At 38.5% G+C, this 16,723-nt stretch overlaps 1 protein-coding gene across 1 annotated transcript in view; it reads right to left on the bottom strand.

Annotated features, from left to right (window-relative positions):
• Window positions 1–16,723, bottom strand: part of Acf (ATP-dependent chromatin assembly factor large subunit) — a 373,562-nt gene that overhangs the window by 13,017 nt on the left and 343,822 nt on the right. Inside the window, exon 23 of the mRNA XM_090376504.1 lies at window positions 7,391–7,486. Within this exon, the coding sequence (XP_090232630.1) occupies window positions 7,391–7,486 (96 nt within the window). The remainder of the gene's footprint in view (window positions 1–7,390; window positions 7,487–16,723) is intronic.

Raw genomic sequence — 16,723 nt, forward strand, 5'->3', positions numbered from 1 at the left:
TTTAAAAGCTAAAGTGATTAATTCTCAATCCTTTTAGCTCATAATGTTACATGGAAATTCTTTTTTATATGGAAACAATTTTTTTAGAAAATGTAATAACCAAGAGAAAATCAAAAAAATTCGATATACGGAAGTTCGTTAAAGAGAGGTCCGACTGTATTGCTGTATTTAAAACAGCAATACCATTTGATCTATGGTTGTCAGCTACACTGTAATTCTGTGCAAAAGATGCCAACTTTTTACAAGCTACACATTTAATAACCTCCACAGTTCAGATGGAGTTAATGACAGTATAAGCAATGTGAGGTCTTGCATTGTCCTGATTCAGCATCCACCCACCTGCATGCAGTACAGTTCTGTAGTAAGATCCTGTACGTCGTATGACATGACACAATGTGCTGGTACACCATTCCTTGAATGTCAAAAAAGAAATGACCATAACCTTTCCTGCAGAAGCCGCAACTTTTGTCTTTTTTGGTGTTGGTGATAATGTACTCTTCCAAACAGAGCTTTGTTGCTACTCTCTCTGTGTCAAAATGAAGTCATGTTTTATCCACTGTTATCAGCTTGAGCAGAAGCTCACCATCTTCCGTAACCATCATTGCATGCATGTCATGGGGGTTTAACGACGCATAAGCTGCTGTGGCTATAATGCGCCTATTCAAAGGAAAAAGCTAAAAAACAAAATTCAAATGTAACCACTTTATTTTGTTTACAGAAATCTTTCAGAATTTATCACATAGTCCAATTTTTTTCAGAAAAAAGAAATATTTGTTGATGTTTGCACCATCACCAATAATACGCTGTAATGTCATTGATTCTTCAAGATTTGACAGGGAAAGCAGGCCGGATGTTCTGATCTGTTGATAGTGAGGGCTGTCAATCAGAATATGTTTGACTGTTAAATGAGCTGAACAGTTTGGACACTGAAGGAGAATCTTCTCCTATGAGTAGATGGAGGTCAGATATGTGTGTGGTATGGTTTTTTTATTGGAACACTAGCTGCTATGTGCTTAGTCAGATGTGTATGCCCAATTCATGCCTATGCAATCAAACATTTCTTCTCTTTGCACTGTTCTGGTGCTAAACTGCCAAAGCTTTGGGTCTGACACAGCTCTTTCCACTGTGCGAGACATGTTGTTTGTATGATGTGATTACAGTCAGAGGCTGGAATAGGGACAGAGGTTAAATCAAACCTTGATGGATTTTTAGCAGTTTTATCAGTGAGTTGTTTCTTCTTTATTCCTGAATGTGCTGGGATCCAGCAAAAGTTCACTGATTGATGACGTTCTTTAATTTGCAATAGGAGGCTTCTGATTTGATCTAGCACAGGATGAACCTTGTAGGAAGAGTTTTACATTGCTGAAATTGAGCAGAGAGAGTCCGTGTATACAATGTATTTTAGAGATGGGTAGAGATTCAGGCTTTCTAAAGATAAATTTTATTGCAAGAAGTTCTGCAGAGAAGCTGCTATACTCAAGTGGGAGGGCAGCCAAAATGATAGTAGAGGGAAATACTGCTGCTGCTCCAACAGCTGAATGTGATTTGGAGCCAATCAGTATATATTGGTGTTAAAAAAAAAAAAAAAAAGCAGCATATTTCTGAATATGGCCTGCACACAGAGTTGTTTCACATTGAATGTTGGCATTTGATTCTTTCCCCACTATGAAGATAAGTATAGTCAGTTCTACTATAACGCACATTTTTGCAATGCAAATTTGCTCCAATATGGCGGATATATTAGGGAATGAATATAACACGATTTTTGCGTTGGCTCATGCGCAATTCTGTCTGCGAGTAACATCAGGTGAATGCAAAACCAAGCAGAATATAGCGACCTGCACAACAATACTCATAAGTTTATGAAGCTTAAAACATGTCAAATGTCAAATATGTGAGAGCCATAGTTCCCATCTACTGTAGTTTTATTGGTTGGAGACACTGTCGCCATTCGTTGTATTCACAAGATAACATGTCAATATTGTGGGACAACTCATGTTTTCGGGAGCTTACATTTTTCTGTCCGAACAGAAATTACACGAGGTGTGATAATGTGAGCAGATGAGCACATTTTTGGAGGTCACTACCATAAATTTTGTTGGGATTTTCTGTTAGTGCAATCTAATTATACACGGGTAGTAAACTTGATCTTACTGCATTTGCAATAATACAGATAGCTGTAATTCAGATGTCATAGAAAGCGAGTTTTGGTATCGAACTTGGAATGAACGATGCTAGAGGAAGTTCCCAATGAATATAGGCAGGTTGCCTTGTAGACCAAGAGCATGAAGGTCACCGAGAATGCCATGATGCCAGGTGGTATCATATGCCTTCCCTATATCTACGGAAACCATAACAAGATGTTAATTTTTTTACAAAGGCATTGTGAATCGCAGACAGCCTTGATTATGACATCTAAGTAGGGCCTGTTCTAGCGAAAGCCATCTGATTATTACTCATTAACTGTTCCATTTCAATGATCCAAACAAGTCGATTATGTATCATTTTTTCAAGCAATTTACTGAGGCAACTGGAGAGGAAGATTGGTCTGTAACCATAAGGACTGGTAGGATCTTTTCCAAATTTCAAAAAGGCCAGAACAGTGGGATGGTGCCAGGAAGTGGGATAAATGTTTTCGAGAAATATATGGCTACAAAAGACCAGCAGTACTTGTAAATTTTTGTCATCAAGGTGTTGCATCATGATATGATATATTCCGTCTGACCTAGTGGAACTGTTTTGTGTTGTTTTAATGGTGTGTAGTAGTTCAGAATATCGAAGAGGCTGGTGATATGGAAGGAATACAGGGGTTCGAAAGCTGATGGATTGCTGTTCAGTAGTGCTCTTAATTTTCTGGAAATCTCTAGAGCAATTTGATGCTGCTGAAACTTGGGCAAAGGTTTCCCAAAGCATTATCTATGTCTTCAGGAGAAGAGAGTTCTTGCCCATTCCACGAAAGAATTGGGGAAGGGATGTTTGGAAACTTGCCAGAAATCTGCCTAATTTTCTTCCATATTAACCTGGAGTTATATTTTCTATTTATGGTAGATGCAAACTGAATCTAGGAATTGTTCTTGGCTTGTCTTTACATGAGACGTGCTTTTGCCCTTAGTTTCTTGTAGTTAATAAGATTAACCAACTGTGGTTGGTGATCTACAAAATAAATTCCATGCCTTATTTTTTAACTTCTTTGCTTCTGTGCATTCTTCATTCCACCAGTAGTTATGGTGCCATCATGATGGTGTATTCAACAATGGAATTGAGCATTTAACTGCAGATAATAGGTGTGATGTGATGAAATCTGTGGCTTCATCTATCATCGGCTGTGTTCATATAAATTTCTTGTCCAAGGTGGCAACTGATTGAAATTTGACCCAGTAACTGGCTTGAGAGATGTCATTTCCCATAATAAGTTCCCATTTCCTGCAGGGTTGGTCTAATGGTAGTTGTGTAATGAGCAGATCACAAACAATTGGAAAATTGTCACTGCCCAAGGGATCAACCAAAATGGACGATTCCATGACTGGAAACAAAATCAAGGAGCATATCAAGATACTGATTGCAGAAGTTTGTCCAGTTGGTAATTGCATGTGATTGGGAGCACCAGTATTAAGAATGGTAAGGTTTTCTTATCCAGAAGGATTTCAATCAGTTGGCCAGTCTATCTAATTTAGTTGGTCGCCATAAGGGGTGGTGGCGATTTAAATCCCCCAAGAGACAGACTGGGGGAGGTAACTGTATTAGAAGTTCTTCAAGATGTCTGTAAGAGAAATTATGACTTGATGGGAGATAGATTGATATTAGTGCTAACACAATCTGGGTTATCAAATGCACGGCAACAGCTTCAATTTCAGCTTGCAAAACAATTTGCTTGGCCGGGATCTTTGAGATGACCAAGATGGCCACACCTCCACGAGCAGCACCTGAAGTATTGCGATCTTGTCGATAGACAGTTCTTTATAGTGGTAGAAATTTGAGAAGCTAAATAGGTTTCTCGTACACAGAAACCAACTGGAGAGTAGCAGTTAATTAAGTCTTGAATATCTTCAATGTCGTTACAAAGAAGCTGTATCTGACTGTTTTTTTTAATGTGACTGGTTTATGGCATTTAGGCTTCGGTTTGTTTTTTTTTTTGAGAAGAATGGCCGTCTGGTATTCATATCTAATTCCACATATATTTCTAGGATTGGGTCATCCTTGTCTGGATGAGTCAATTGTATCCATGGGTGTGTCTTGAATATTCTTTTTTAAATTTGAATTTTGTTTATTTGATGTAGAAGCAATCCTTGGAGTTTTGTTTGTTTACAGGCATTACAGCACAAGGCACTGGAGGAGGAGGAGGTCATTGGTACTGTAAGAGCAGTATTGCTTGCCTGGTTCACCTGCTTAGGGATATTAAAGAGAGACAGTCTGAGATCGAAGTGACTGTAACATCACTTTGGATCGCCACTGATTGATATTTTTGTGCAATACTGGCGTATGTACGTTTAGTCATACTGGGAGCAATTAATTTCCTTGCTTCTTGAAAGCTTACTTTATTTTCAATCTTATATTTCACAATTTTCCATTTGTTGCACGTCCTAGAATAAGCAGGACGGTTGCCTTTACAGTTGGGGCAGGTCATTTCTGTTGCCAAACAATCACTTTGGGGTGTGATCAGAGGACCCACAGTTGGGACAAACTGGGTTTCCCTGCATGCTGTTTGAGAGTGGCCATACTTTTGGCATTTATAACCCCAAGGGATTAGGAATGTAGGGTTGAATGCAGCAAAGAAGATAACTACTTTTATTGATGAAGACAGGTTTCGGGTATTAAAGGTGAGAATAACATTAATTGTAGGTGAGAGTGTACTGTCTTTTTTAATCATGATTCTTTTCACTGTAATTACATTTTGCCCTCAAAGCTCTTGAGTTACTCCTCTTCCAAGACATTCAATAGATCCCAGCTAGATATAACACCTTTAGATGTGTTTAGGATTATATGTGGTGAAACTTTTAATGGAATTCCAGCAAAATTTGTAAGTTTTGGTAGATTCTCCAAATGTCTGCAGTTTATGGTTTCTACTAGTAAGTTCCCTGATTGCAATCTCTTAACTGTCTTGGGAGACCCTGCAATACTCTCCAGGTGTTTTTGGATAAGGAAGGCAGACAGTTTACTGAGAGGCTGGTCTGCAAGTGAGTGCATTATTGGAAATGCAGGAAAATCTGTCGCTGAGGAATTGGTTTTAAACCTCTTAGGTTGCAATGTGTCATGGTCAGCATCTATCTCTGGCTGAGAGCTTGTTGTCTCTAGAGGAAACACGTGATCCATATTTGCTCCTTTTTGCCCTTAGCAGATTAACTGTTCTGCCAAAGTTTCCAGCCCTACCACAAGAAGGCAGGAGCAGTGTCAGATGACCAAGCGAAAAGTAGTAGGTGTTAGTAGTAAAACTATGAGAAACAAAGAAAGGTGGCTTTCCTTTCTTGCTCTGTACAAGTATTTTGTAACAGGAGCTATTATTAAATAAGCAGATTTTTTAATGCCAGGAATGCAAAAGAACTATAAATCACTTTTGGAAATGACACTGAAAGCAGAGAGAAACCACTCAGTCATAATTACTAAGCACTTGGGGCCATCATCCATTGCAGCTCCTGACAAACTTACATGCAAACTTGCTGTTTCTCAGGTGTGAGTAGTCTACTCTACAGTCCTGACCTTGCACCCTGCATATAACACACACAAATGGTCATGAAAAATACTGTGCATGCTTCCTACTGATATTCTCAACATCTCTACCAATCGCCTTATTGTTTATACAATGCTCTTCTCCCAAGATTACAGAAGCAGTGTTTATGGTTTCTGTGGTGACAACAGTGGTCGGATCTCCAAGACAGCTGATTTTTCTGGTCAAATCATGTTCATCTTTAAACAATCTAAACTACCTGTAAGCTGTGCTAATTGGAAGCACAGATTCATTATAGGCCTCTTTTAACACTTCATATGCTTCAGCTGATGTTGTCTTGATACGGAAACAAAATTTGAGAGCAGCATACTGTTCCTTGCATGTCATAATCATTGTTATGTAGGAAAAACTGAACATGCATAAACCTGATTGACTGACAAGGTCACACCGTGCGCACGAGTCAATTGTACAGTTGCTATGTGATGCAGCTTGGCTTGTTCTTAAATTCCGCTGCTGAGCTAGAAACAAGCAGTATAGTTGTTCTCAAAAAAATTATGATATTATTTATTGAACAGACCGCGAATATCATCAAGAAGGTTGACTATCAATGAACTGTCTAATTTGAACTATTTTCACATAAAAATATGCAGGCTGCCAGGCATTTTTCTGAAAATTTAGAAGGTTAAAGACACTGATCCAGTGTATCTTTAAACCTCTAAAACAGATGTTAACTAGGTATTCATGTTCCTGGAGCAAAATAAATTTTGCAAGCACCCCCCCCCCCCCCAAACAAAATACATGTCTCACTCACAACATTTTGTGACATTCCAAAAAAAAAAAAAAAAAAAAAAAAAATGGTATGTATGTACATACATACATTATTAGTTTAAAATCCTACATTTATCTGCTCCTGGTTTTGATTCACCCAGAATGGCCTTGTCCTAGTTATGGCTCTGATAGGCAAGAACAAATTACTGAAAACTTAATGACATTAAGCTTCATTAACATGGAATATCTGATCAATAGTTTTATCAACATTTAACAACAGTGCTAATTTACACAACACAGGTTGCCCACGGCACTTAATTTTTACGACAGTAGTTATTCTTTTGCAATATCATTCTGAAGTTTTTCCAGTCACATATGAAACATAATGGAATTTGGGCATTGTCTGATTTCTTTTGGTGTTACTCTGTACGATGAAATATAACAGGCCTACAGCCAATGTAATTCAGCGGATATTATGACAGTGTGGAACCAAAGCAGTTACAAGCCAATTTATGAATAGTATGAATTTGTAATTGGTTTTGCCACTATTGTTTATCTGTTTCATGATATGCACATCAATCAAAATTTGTAAAAAGTGATTAGGTTGGCTTTTGGTCTGGCCCTTTACGCATAAAGGAAACAAGCAAAATCTTTCAATATGCCTGTATACTTTTACCACGCAAAAACTGGAAGCCAGTTTATTTATTTTATGTAAATAAATCCACAGTATATGTTATGCTATGGATTTATTTACATAAAAAAATAAAAATAAAATAATAATTGGTATAATAAAGCAGAAGAAATTTTACTAAAAATTCAGTTCTGACATTTAATTTTTGATCTGGATAAGTGGGTAAAAGCTTTCAATGCCACTTTTCAGTAATTTGATGATGCACCCACTGTTTCAGAAAATTATTAAATTCAAAACAACAAAGTGATAACACAAGAATAATAATTTACCTTCATATTCTTCGACCATAGATATATCCTCTTTATTTCTTTTTATAGTAGAGTCCTCCCAATCATCTGAATCTTCACTTCGTTGTCGTTTTATTCCTGGAATAAAAATGTTTGAATGTTATAAGTGCTGTGTACACACTGTTGTAAAATATGGAAGCATGAAACTTGCAAGCATACATATACAAGTACATTTTTATACAGAAGTTGTTTTAATAAATACTGCATCTTTATTTATTACTTTCAATCTTACTATAATAGTTTCATTGAAAAACCGGTTGAATGAATTCTGAGTTAAGACAAATGTGAATATGTTGAGATAAATAAGATTAATAAATAAGTATGTGACACAAACTCCATCATTCCCAAAGGGAAATTTATTGCAAAGCTAGAGAACGAGGAATATTATTTAAAGCCAAGTGCATTATATAAGAAATAATGCAATTTACATATTTCTTGGCTTTCATTCTCTCTTTTCAAGAAGAAATCAGTTTATCAATTTGAAGTAGTGCAATATTAAGGCACGCTCCTCCTTCATAACATTGCAAACTGGAGTGTACTTAGAATGAATTTGCCCAATGAGCAACAGCATGTACTACTGGCAGGAGGTGCCTTTTGGCTTAATGATGCCCAAGCCCAAATTACTGATAGTGCACGAGATTAAGGTCTGTTACTTACAGGCTGGAATCTGTGCGCGCGCGCACATGCACACACAGAGAGAGAGAGAGAGAGAGAGAGAGAGAGAGAGAGAGAGAGAGAGAGAGAGAGAGAGAGAGAGAGAGAGAGAGACTGCACTAAGCACACTACAAACAGAAGTGATGGTACGTGAATACATCCCATCTTTAAATTTGTAGTGTTGCTTGAATTGGACCGATCTCTTATCTGGTATTCCCCCACCCCCATCCACCCTGAGTAACTTGTGGTGAGTGACCAGAGGTTATGCTAACCGCGGGACAGTCAAAAATTATTTATTTCCTCTTCTTTTCCTTCCTCTCTTCACTTTTATTTCATGTGACATTATACATTTTTTTTTTTTTTTTGTTCATGTATTTATACTACCTGCCTCATGCAAGTACAGTAATACCCCGACTTACGCTACCCCGACTTACGCGAACTCGGAGTTACGCGGTTCCTGATTTTTTCGTTTGGCAACGCTGCCGCCCACTATCTTCAAGGTCGTTTTTCATATGTTATCGATATACGGTGCGACGGTGGAGAATGAGAGCGAAAGATGAACAAAATTCAACTTTGCTGCTTTTATGTTTTTTATATCAGTGAAGGGGAAACACACTTTCACCATAATAACGTAAAAACCAACACAATTCCAGCTATCGGTATAATCGCAAATGCAATTAGATCGAGTTTACTACCAGTTTATAACAGATTCCACTAGCAGAAACGCAACTGGATTTTTATTGTTTTATGGTAGTAACCCCTAGAAATGTGAGGTGTTAATAGTGTATCTCTGCCTTTATGGTGTTGTTTATTCAGTTGCTACATGCGCGCAGCTTTGTTTATGCGTATCAAGCGTGCCTCCTCGTTTTGTAATTGTTGCTTTATTCCCTAAAAATAAAAAGGAAGCGTCCTGGTGAAGACACTGCAGATTCAGAGAGAAAAAGAAAAGCAATTATCGATAAACAGAGGCGGACTGGGTCAAAAATTCTTACCCGGGAAAATTTATAGTGGCCTCATACTATGGTTTATGGCCAAAATCACACTGGCCCACCGGGGTTTCCCCGGTAAGGCTTATTGCCAGTCCGCCTCTGTCGATAGAGAAAAAAATATGAAATTGTGAAACGCTTTGAGCGAAATGAAAGACCATGTGATATTGCACGTACTACAGGCCTAAATGAAGCAACGGCGAAAAGCACATGACAATTGCAAACTTGACAGGTTGAAAATTGAAAAGGGCTTAAAAATTTTAGAAAACATAGACTCCAACGAAGAACGCGTTATAGCTACAAAGCAAGGAATAAAAAAATTATTAGCTTGCTACGAAGAAATTCTGCGTGAAAAAAAGAACGCGCTGTGTCGTCAGACGAATTTGTTAGATTTTATGAAGCCATCGACATCGAAATAACTTTTTAACGTAAGTCATTTGTTTTTTTAATACATATTTTGTATTAATATGTATAAAGAACTGCAATTTTATTAATATTTTTCTTCTAAACTAGTGTTTTTGTTAGTCCTTGGTCCCAATTAAGCAAAATTTATATGTATTTATATGCAAAGTTGTACCCCGACTTACGCGAATTCGACTTACGCGATTTTCGTCGGACCCACCTATCGCGTAACTTCGGGGTATTACTGTATTATAGTTGATAAAGACAACATACAGATGTCAAAAGCTCTTGCATTTTTAGATTTTACTTACTTCAAGATATTTTTAACACTGCATTTTAAACTGACTACATTTTAAAGCAATATTTTATTGTACATTTGATCAAAGTTACTTAGATTTTATTTGTATATAAAAATATACAAATAAATATAATGTGAAGTATGGTTGTAGTAATCAAGAATTATCTCCACAACAGGTGAAAGTCTATTCAAATAATCAACCACCAGCTTGCTGAGGGCATTGCCATTGAGAATGGGGTAGCATTTTGTGTGGTTGGTAATATTTATTAACTTAACCTGGTGGTTTTGCTATATTTTGGTGACATCCAAAAAGAAAAATTAAATAAAAAATGCCAATATTTCATCTGTTCTCAATGGGTAGAAGTACTTTGTATGTACTTTAAGTTTGAATTTAAAAAATTCTTGTTTCCTGCAGTGTAGAGGCGATATTGAGAGAATATGGGGTTTTTGTTATCCAGTCTTTCCTGGGTGAAGACAGTTTAGATGTTTATTGAACTAGAAGCAAAACAAATACCCAAAAACATTAAAATCTCAACATTTGTCTGGTACCATCTCATTATTAAAAAAAAAAAAAAAACCACTCAGAAACTGCTAAAGTAAAAAGTTTTTAGACTATATTTAAACAGTTTTTACAATTATTTTTTCCATCAAAAATTTTTACTCACTGATTAAAAATTAATGAAGGATCATTATTTTTAAGGATCATCTTTCAGGTGACCTACCAACAGCAACACTAAGTCAAGAAAGGTAAAAAATTCATTCATGTTTGACTGATCTCCAAGAATAAATTTAAAAGTGCATAGTTCAGCAGAACTTGTCTACAAAGACTGAGCAGGGTTCATATATATTTCTGTGTATAATTGTGCACTGGTGATTCATGAAATGCTCCTTAAACAAAATGCTAAGCAATATGATGAATAAACTCTGGCCAATTTAAGACACTTTTCCCAGATGGAGTAGATGGGAAACCATAGTCTAACCTAGATCTTATCACTGGATGATAAAATGAGTAGAGGTAAAAAGCAGTTAGCTCCTCCACATCATGGCAGATATTTTGTGATCCACAATTAATCTGAAAAGTCATATACTTTGTTTGTGTGGGATTTGTTGATTGCTTATTCCCAGGGTCCTGGATCAGAATACATCTTTCATTTTCTGCAGAAGCATTGCTGCTGTCTTTTATACTGATTAATATCCATTACAGATGGACCATGGCTATTTTATTCATAGCACTCTCAAAGCTGCCTCTCTACTGTTTATATATGTGAGTGACGAAATGGTGGTGCCATCAGCATACGGATATGTTTTAACTGTTTCTGGAATAACTTAAGTGATAGGTTTGATTTTGAGTGCAAATAGGGTTGCCGAGAATTGAGTCTTGGTGGGGCGGGGCTCCCCTTTCTTGATTGTACTTTTCACACAGGACATGAGAGTAACGGACTTGAAAAGTTCTTTCGCACAAGAAGACTTTTGGTAGATGGTTTTGCATTTCTACTTTGTGAAATTAACATCAGTAGAGGCATACGACGCAAGAAAGCAAGCTTATGCAGCATCAGCCGAAAAAAAAAAAAAAAAAAACCCTCCCATTTCATCCCTCCATTCATTCCAAATGCCTGTTTTTTTTTTTTTTTTTTTTATTTTTGTTAGTTGGCACATCAGCTTCTGTGGCCATAATGCACCTCCCAAGGTTTTTGCATTTTTTACTGTGATCCAAGCCCGAGGTGGGATTCGAACCTGCGACCTTTGGGTTGCCAGGCAGGCACTTTACCCATCTGGCTAGCCGGTCGGCAAATGCCTGTCCACCTCAACCTTAGATTTATTTAGATTATTAGCTTCCACAACAAAAGATGGAAGCCTGTTCCACCAATCAACTACCCGCTGGCTAAAGGCAAATTTCCGCACATCTATTCTACAACTATCTTTCCTCAATTTGTAACTGTGCCCCCTCAGGTTCTTAGTCTGAGCAAGACGAAGAATCACATCAGCATTCAGCTTGCTCAACCCATTCAAGGCCTTATACACCTCAATCAGATCACTTCACAGGTGCCTACTCTCCAGGCGCTGAAATCTGCAGAAAACTTAAGCCTTTCTTGGCAAGAGCATCCCTTTGTTCCCACACGAATCTTGTTGCCTTTCTTTGTACTCGTTATAGAAACTCTACATCCTTCCTAAAATGAGGCCTCGAGACCTGTACATAGTACTGTAGGTGTGGCCTGACCACTGCACATCTCCAGTTCATGAAGGATTACATATCGCCAGGTGGTACTGAAAGCTTTCTCAGTGTCAAGAAGAATAGGGGCCCGAGAAGGATTTATATTATCAGGATTCATAGATTTTGTTTGTTTCAAAGTGTAATGATTATGCTTCATGAACTTCCAAAATCTGCTATGCAAGGCAAATCAGTGCGCCAAAAAATATTTTCTGGCCATCAACAATTGACTTTGCTAGGGCGTTCGACTCCCTCAAAACCTTTTCAACTGTTTAAGATTATACCTACAAAATAGAAAAGTCCAGACTGTTGCTCCTTATGCCAGCACCTGTAGAACGATCTGCAGGGGCTGCCCCTAGGGTTCTGTTCTGGGGCCGCTCCTGTGGAACATTGTTTTCGACGATGATCTAATCCTGATGACTGTAGCGGACTCAAGAGCCTGCCTGGAGACACAATCTAATCGGGCACTTCAGACACTTCAAGATTGGGCAAACCCTCATACTCTTAGAATTGCATCAGATAAAACTAATTTCATCTTACTTCGGGGTACCCTGGACCTAAGGAGGCCTCCACAGATGAAAGTTGCGGGAACTACAATCAAACTGTCCAAACAACTCAAATACTTGGGTATAATACTGGACAGCAACTTATCTTTCACGCCCAATATCACCAACTTAAAACAGAAAATAAGAAGATATATGGCCCTAATTGCAAGAGTGACACACAGGGACTGGGGGCTCAACAAGAGAACCCCTGTCCCTCAACTGCCAAATGCTTTTTACACCAGTCATAACCTACGAAGCCCGTCTGGTTCTTGAAGGCAGGAACCTTGATCAACAGACGACTATTAGAGACAACCCAAAGAAACATCCTCCTCACGACCTCCAGGGCAAGCGGCACAACAAGCACTGTGCCTCTTCAAGTCCTGACGGGGGATCTCTTGCTGGATCTTGAGGTGCTCCGTGTGGACTGATGTACCACCTTTCACAAAAAATTCCCACAACAACGACTAGATACACAATGGATATGACTAAGGAGTATAAAAAGGAAAAGTAAAAATATCGGATCACATGACGCAACAGTGACAGACTAGGTGGAGCAAGACAAGTAAAGGCGAGATCACCTGTAAATTCATATACAATGTCACGAAACTATATCCAAAGGCTCCAGAATGGCTTTTCCCAGGACTGAACACCACCTTCCTACTCACAGGACATGTACCTTTTAAAGATAAGCTCCACAGTATAGGTATTATTGAGGAATGTCACTGCCCCTGTGGCGAGAGAGAAACCTGGAAGCATGTTATTCATGAGTGCGAATTATATGAAGACCTAAGAGGAGAACTCATCACGAGAATAAGGTACACTCCCACAAACCAAAATACCGCCTACTTGACTCCAAGGAGGAATTTGCTGCCCTCAGCAAATTTGTGCAGGAATTATTCAGTAGACGAAAAACAGACGATCCCCTAATGAGAGCAAACCAACAAGGAATATGCTAAACAGACAAACCTGAGATGAGAGGACATGACACCCGAATAAGACTGGCAAGACTAATGATTCCCCATTGAAAGTAATCCATCAAGGAATGCACTAAAGAGGCAAAACCCAGATGAAGACATGCCACTTGGATACTACATTAAAGACAGCTGATTTACCAAAAATAGCGAATCAACTAGGAATGCATTAAAGAGACACATCAGATCTGACGAATAGCCATACAGCAAACTGGGCTGGATACCCTTGTATCAGCCTGCTTGCTTCCTCCCCTCACTGGTAGGGGGTGATGGCCCTGCTGTCTCCCCCCCCTCCTGCCACCCTCTGGAGGCCATCTTTCCTCTCAGCCTCCTCCTTCTGCTTTCTACACCCAAAGTCTTCTGCCTCCCCACTACTTTCTCCTTACAGAGTAAATTTCTTTCCCCACAGGTCCAAATTTAAATATACCAAAATTATTGCCCGACCTATCAGGCCTTTAGAACAAGTTTTTGGCGAATAACCCCATGTACTGCTAAAATCAAGAACTTCATTTTGAAGAAACTGCAATTTTTTTTCTTCAAATCAGGTCCTAGCCACTGAAATCTCAGGAAAGTAGGTGGCAGGACCACTCAGAGTACTTTACAAAATACTGGTAATGCCGGGTCCTATCTGGGGCCTGGCAGCTAACAGACCGGAAGAACAAGGGGGCACAACACATTACACATCCCACACACTTTTCAAATCTCTGGCTTGTCCGATACAACGAACACAGGCGGAGATGGGAGAAACCCCAGGTGCTGCTAGAACCCAAACATACCTCATGTTAAGATATACTATGACATATATATAAAAGATATATCAATAAATAAATAACAATAAAAGGTAAATTTTAAATACGCTTAAAAAGGTTTACTAATTTTAAATAGCTAAAAATAGCAGACATGTGGTCATTGTCGGATAAAATCTGACTGAGTGTATAAGGTTCAGCCAGATGACTAAAATTGGTAAAATATATATCACGTTCGTGTCTAAATTGTGGACACAGTTAAAATGCAACGAATAGTTAAAATGGTGTTACAGTTCTCACACACAGGAGAGTTAGAAAAACTTCCTGTGCAGACTAGACTGCCAGTGTCAGAGTACAGGCTTGACCCGATAGAGCTTGTCTGTGACTGACTTACTCACTCACGCCAAGATTGTTGCCACTGGAAGAGTAATTTAGCGTGTATTAGCTGCCTGATGTCTGTATAGGGGACTAACAGGCAATAAGTGTTGTGGGGTTCTGGTGATCTGGCCAAAGCATCTGCCAGTTCATTTCCCCTGATCCCAATGTGGTTTGGAATCCAGCAGAAACGAATGTCGAATGAACACTCAGACAGAGAATATAGGGTCTGCTGAATCCGAGTCACGAATGGATGAGGATTATACCTCATCCCCAATAAAGCCTGCAGTGTACTTAGAGTCAGCGTACATCATACACCTTTGATACTTGTGGTACAAGGCTAACTCTATAGCATACAACTCAGCTGTATATATGCTGCATTCTTGGCAAATCTTCCCAGATATAGTATGACCTGGAAAGATAGCAACAGATCCAACAGACAACTCCAACTTCGAGCCATTAGTGAAGACAGGAGAGAAGTCGGAATATTTGGTTTGGTGGGCAGCATAGAGTTGTTGGTAGACAAGATGGAGTTATAGCTTTACTCCAATTTTTAATGGAGAAGTCACATGATGGTAAGCGAGCATGCCAGGGTGGAAGTGGTTGCTTTGGTGATTGGGTAACATTGTATAGAATTTCCCATCGTGGCTCGAAAAACGGATGCCTATATAGGGTTTTGGCACAAGCCATGTTGACTATTACTCATTAGACTTTGGTCTTCAATGATCCAAACGAGTCGTCTGTGGATCATTTTCTCAAGAATTTTACAGAGGCAACTGGAAAGGGAAATTGGTTGGAACTATGGAATGGTGCCAAAACATAGGACAGATGTTTCCAGAAATATTCAATTATAAAATAATAGCAGCTGCTGCAAATGTTTGTCATCAAGGTGCTATATCATGATATATATTCTAACTGGCCCTGCAGCAGTGTTGTGTGTCGTTCTAATGGATTGTAGAAGTTCTGAATACTGAAGAGGCTGATTATATGGAAAGAGTAGAGGTATGAAAGTTGATGGGTTGCTGTTCACTGGTAATCTTGATTTTATGAAATTCTGGGAATAACTTGATGCCGCTGAGACTTGGGCAAAAGTTCTGCCCAGGACATTTGCTATATCAAGGAGCAGAGAGTTCTTGCCCATTCCAGGAAAGAATTGTGGAAAGGGATGGTCAGAAACTTACCAGAAAACTGTCTAATTTTCTTCCACATTAATCTGGAGTCAGTGTTTCTATTTATGGTGAATGCAAGACGAGTCTAGGATTCTTGCTTTTGCCCTTTGCTTTTTATGGTTAATGAGATTAGCTGTGTTTGGGGATTGTCGAAATAAATTCCACCAATAATTAAAATTCCATCAGGCAGGAGGATTTGATAATAGAATTGAGGTTTTAGCTGCTATTACAAGTGGGATGTGACATATTCTGTCACTTCATCTATGGGCTGTAATCGTATAATTTCGTCATCCAAGGTGATTTGATTTGATTTGATTTGATTTGATTTTTTTATGGCGCATCGGCATCATCCAAGGTGATAGCTGACTGAAATTTGACCCAGGTGGCTAGAGAGAATTTCCATTTCCTGCAGGGTTGGGCTAATGGTGGTTGTATAGTGAGCAGATTACAAACAATTGGAAAATGATCACTGCCCATGGGATTATCCATAATGGACCATTCAATGACTGGAAACAGTATCAGGTAGCATTTTGAAAGACCAATTGCAGAAGTTTGTCCAGTTGGCAATCATATGTGAGTAGGTGCACCAGTATTAAGAATGGTAAGACTTTGCTTATCCAGAAAGGTTTCAATTAGTCGGCCATGTCTATCTAATTTAGAAGATCCCCATATGGAGTGGTGACCACTGAAATCTCCCAATATAAAGACAAGGGAAGGTAACTGTATTAGAAGGTCTTCAAGGTCTTTGTAAGAAAAGTTATTATTTTTTGAAATTATACACTTATTTCATTATAAAAAGGTGTACGGTATGCATTGTACCGTATCTTTTTAATTTTGTGGTGATCTATAATTGATTTTTATTTAGTACCTCTATATAAAGAATAAAATTATTATATAGGTATATATTAAAAGGTTGAACACCAATGTGTTAGGTATTTCTTTTGGCCTAGGAGTGCGGTA

Source organism: Mastigoproctus giganteus, chromosome 6, assembly GCF_048544385.1.
Source record: "Mastigoproctus giganteus isolate SK-2022 chromosome 6, ASM4854438v1, whole genome shotgun sequence".
In the NCBI taxonomy this organism is placed as follows: Eukaryota; Metazoa; Arthropoda; class Arachnida; order Uropygi; family Thelyphonidae; genus Mastigoproctus; species Mastigoproctus giganteus.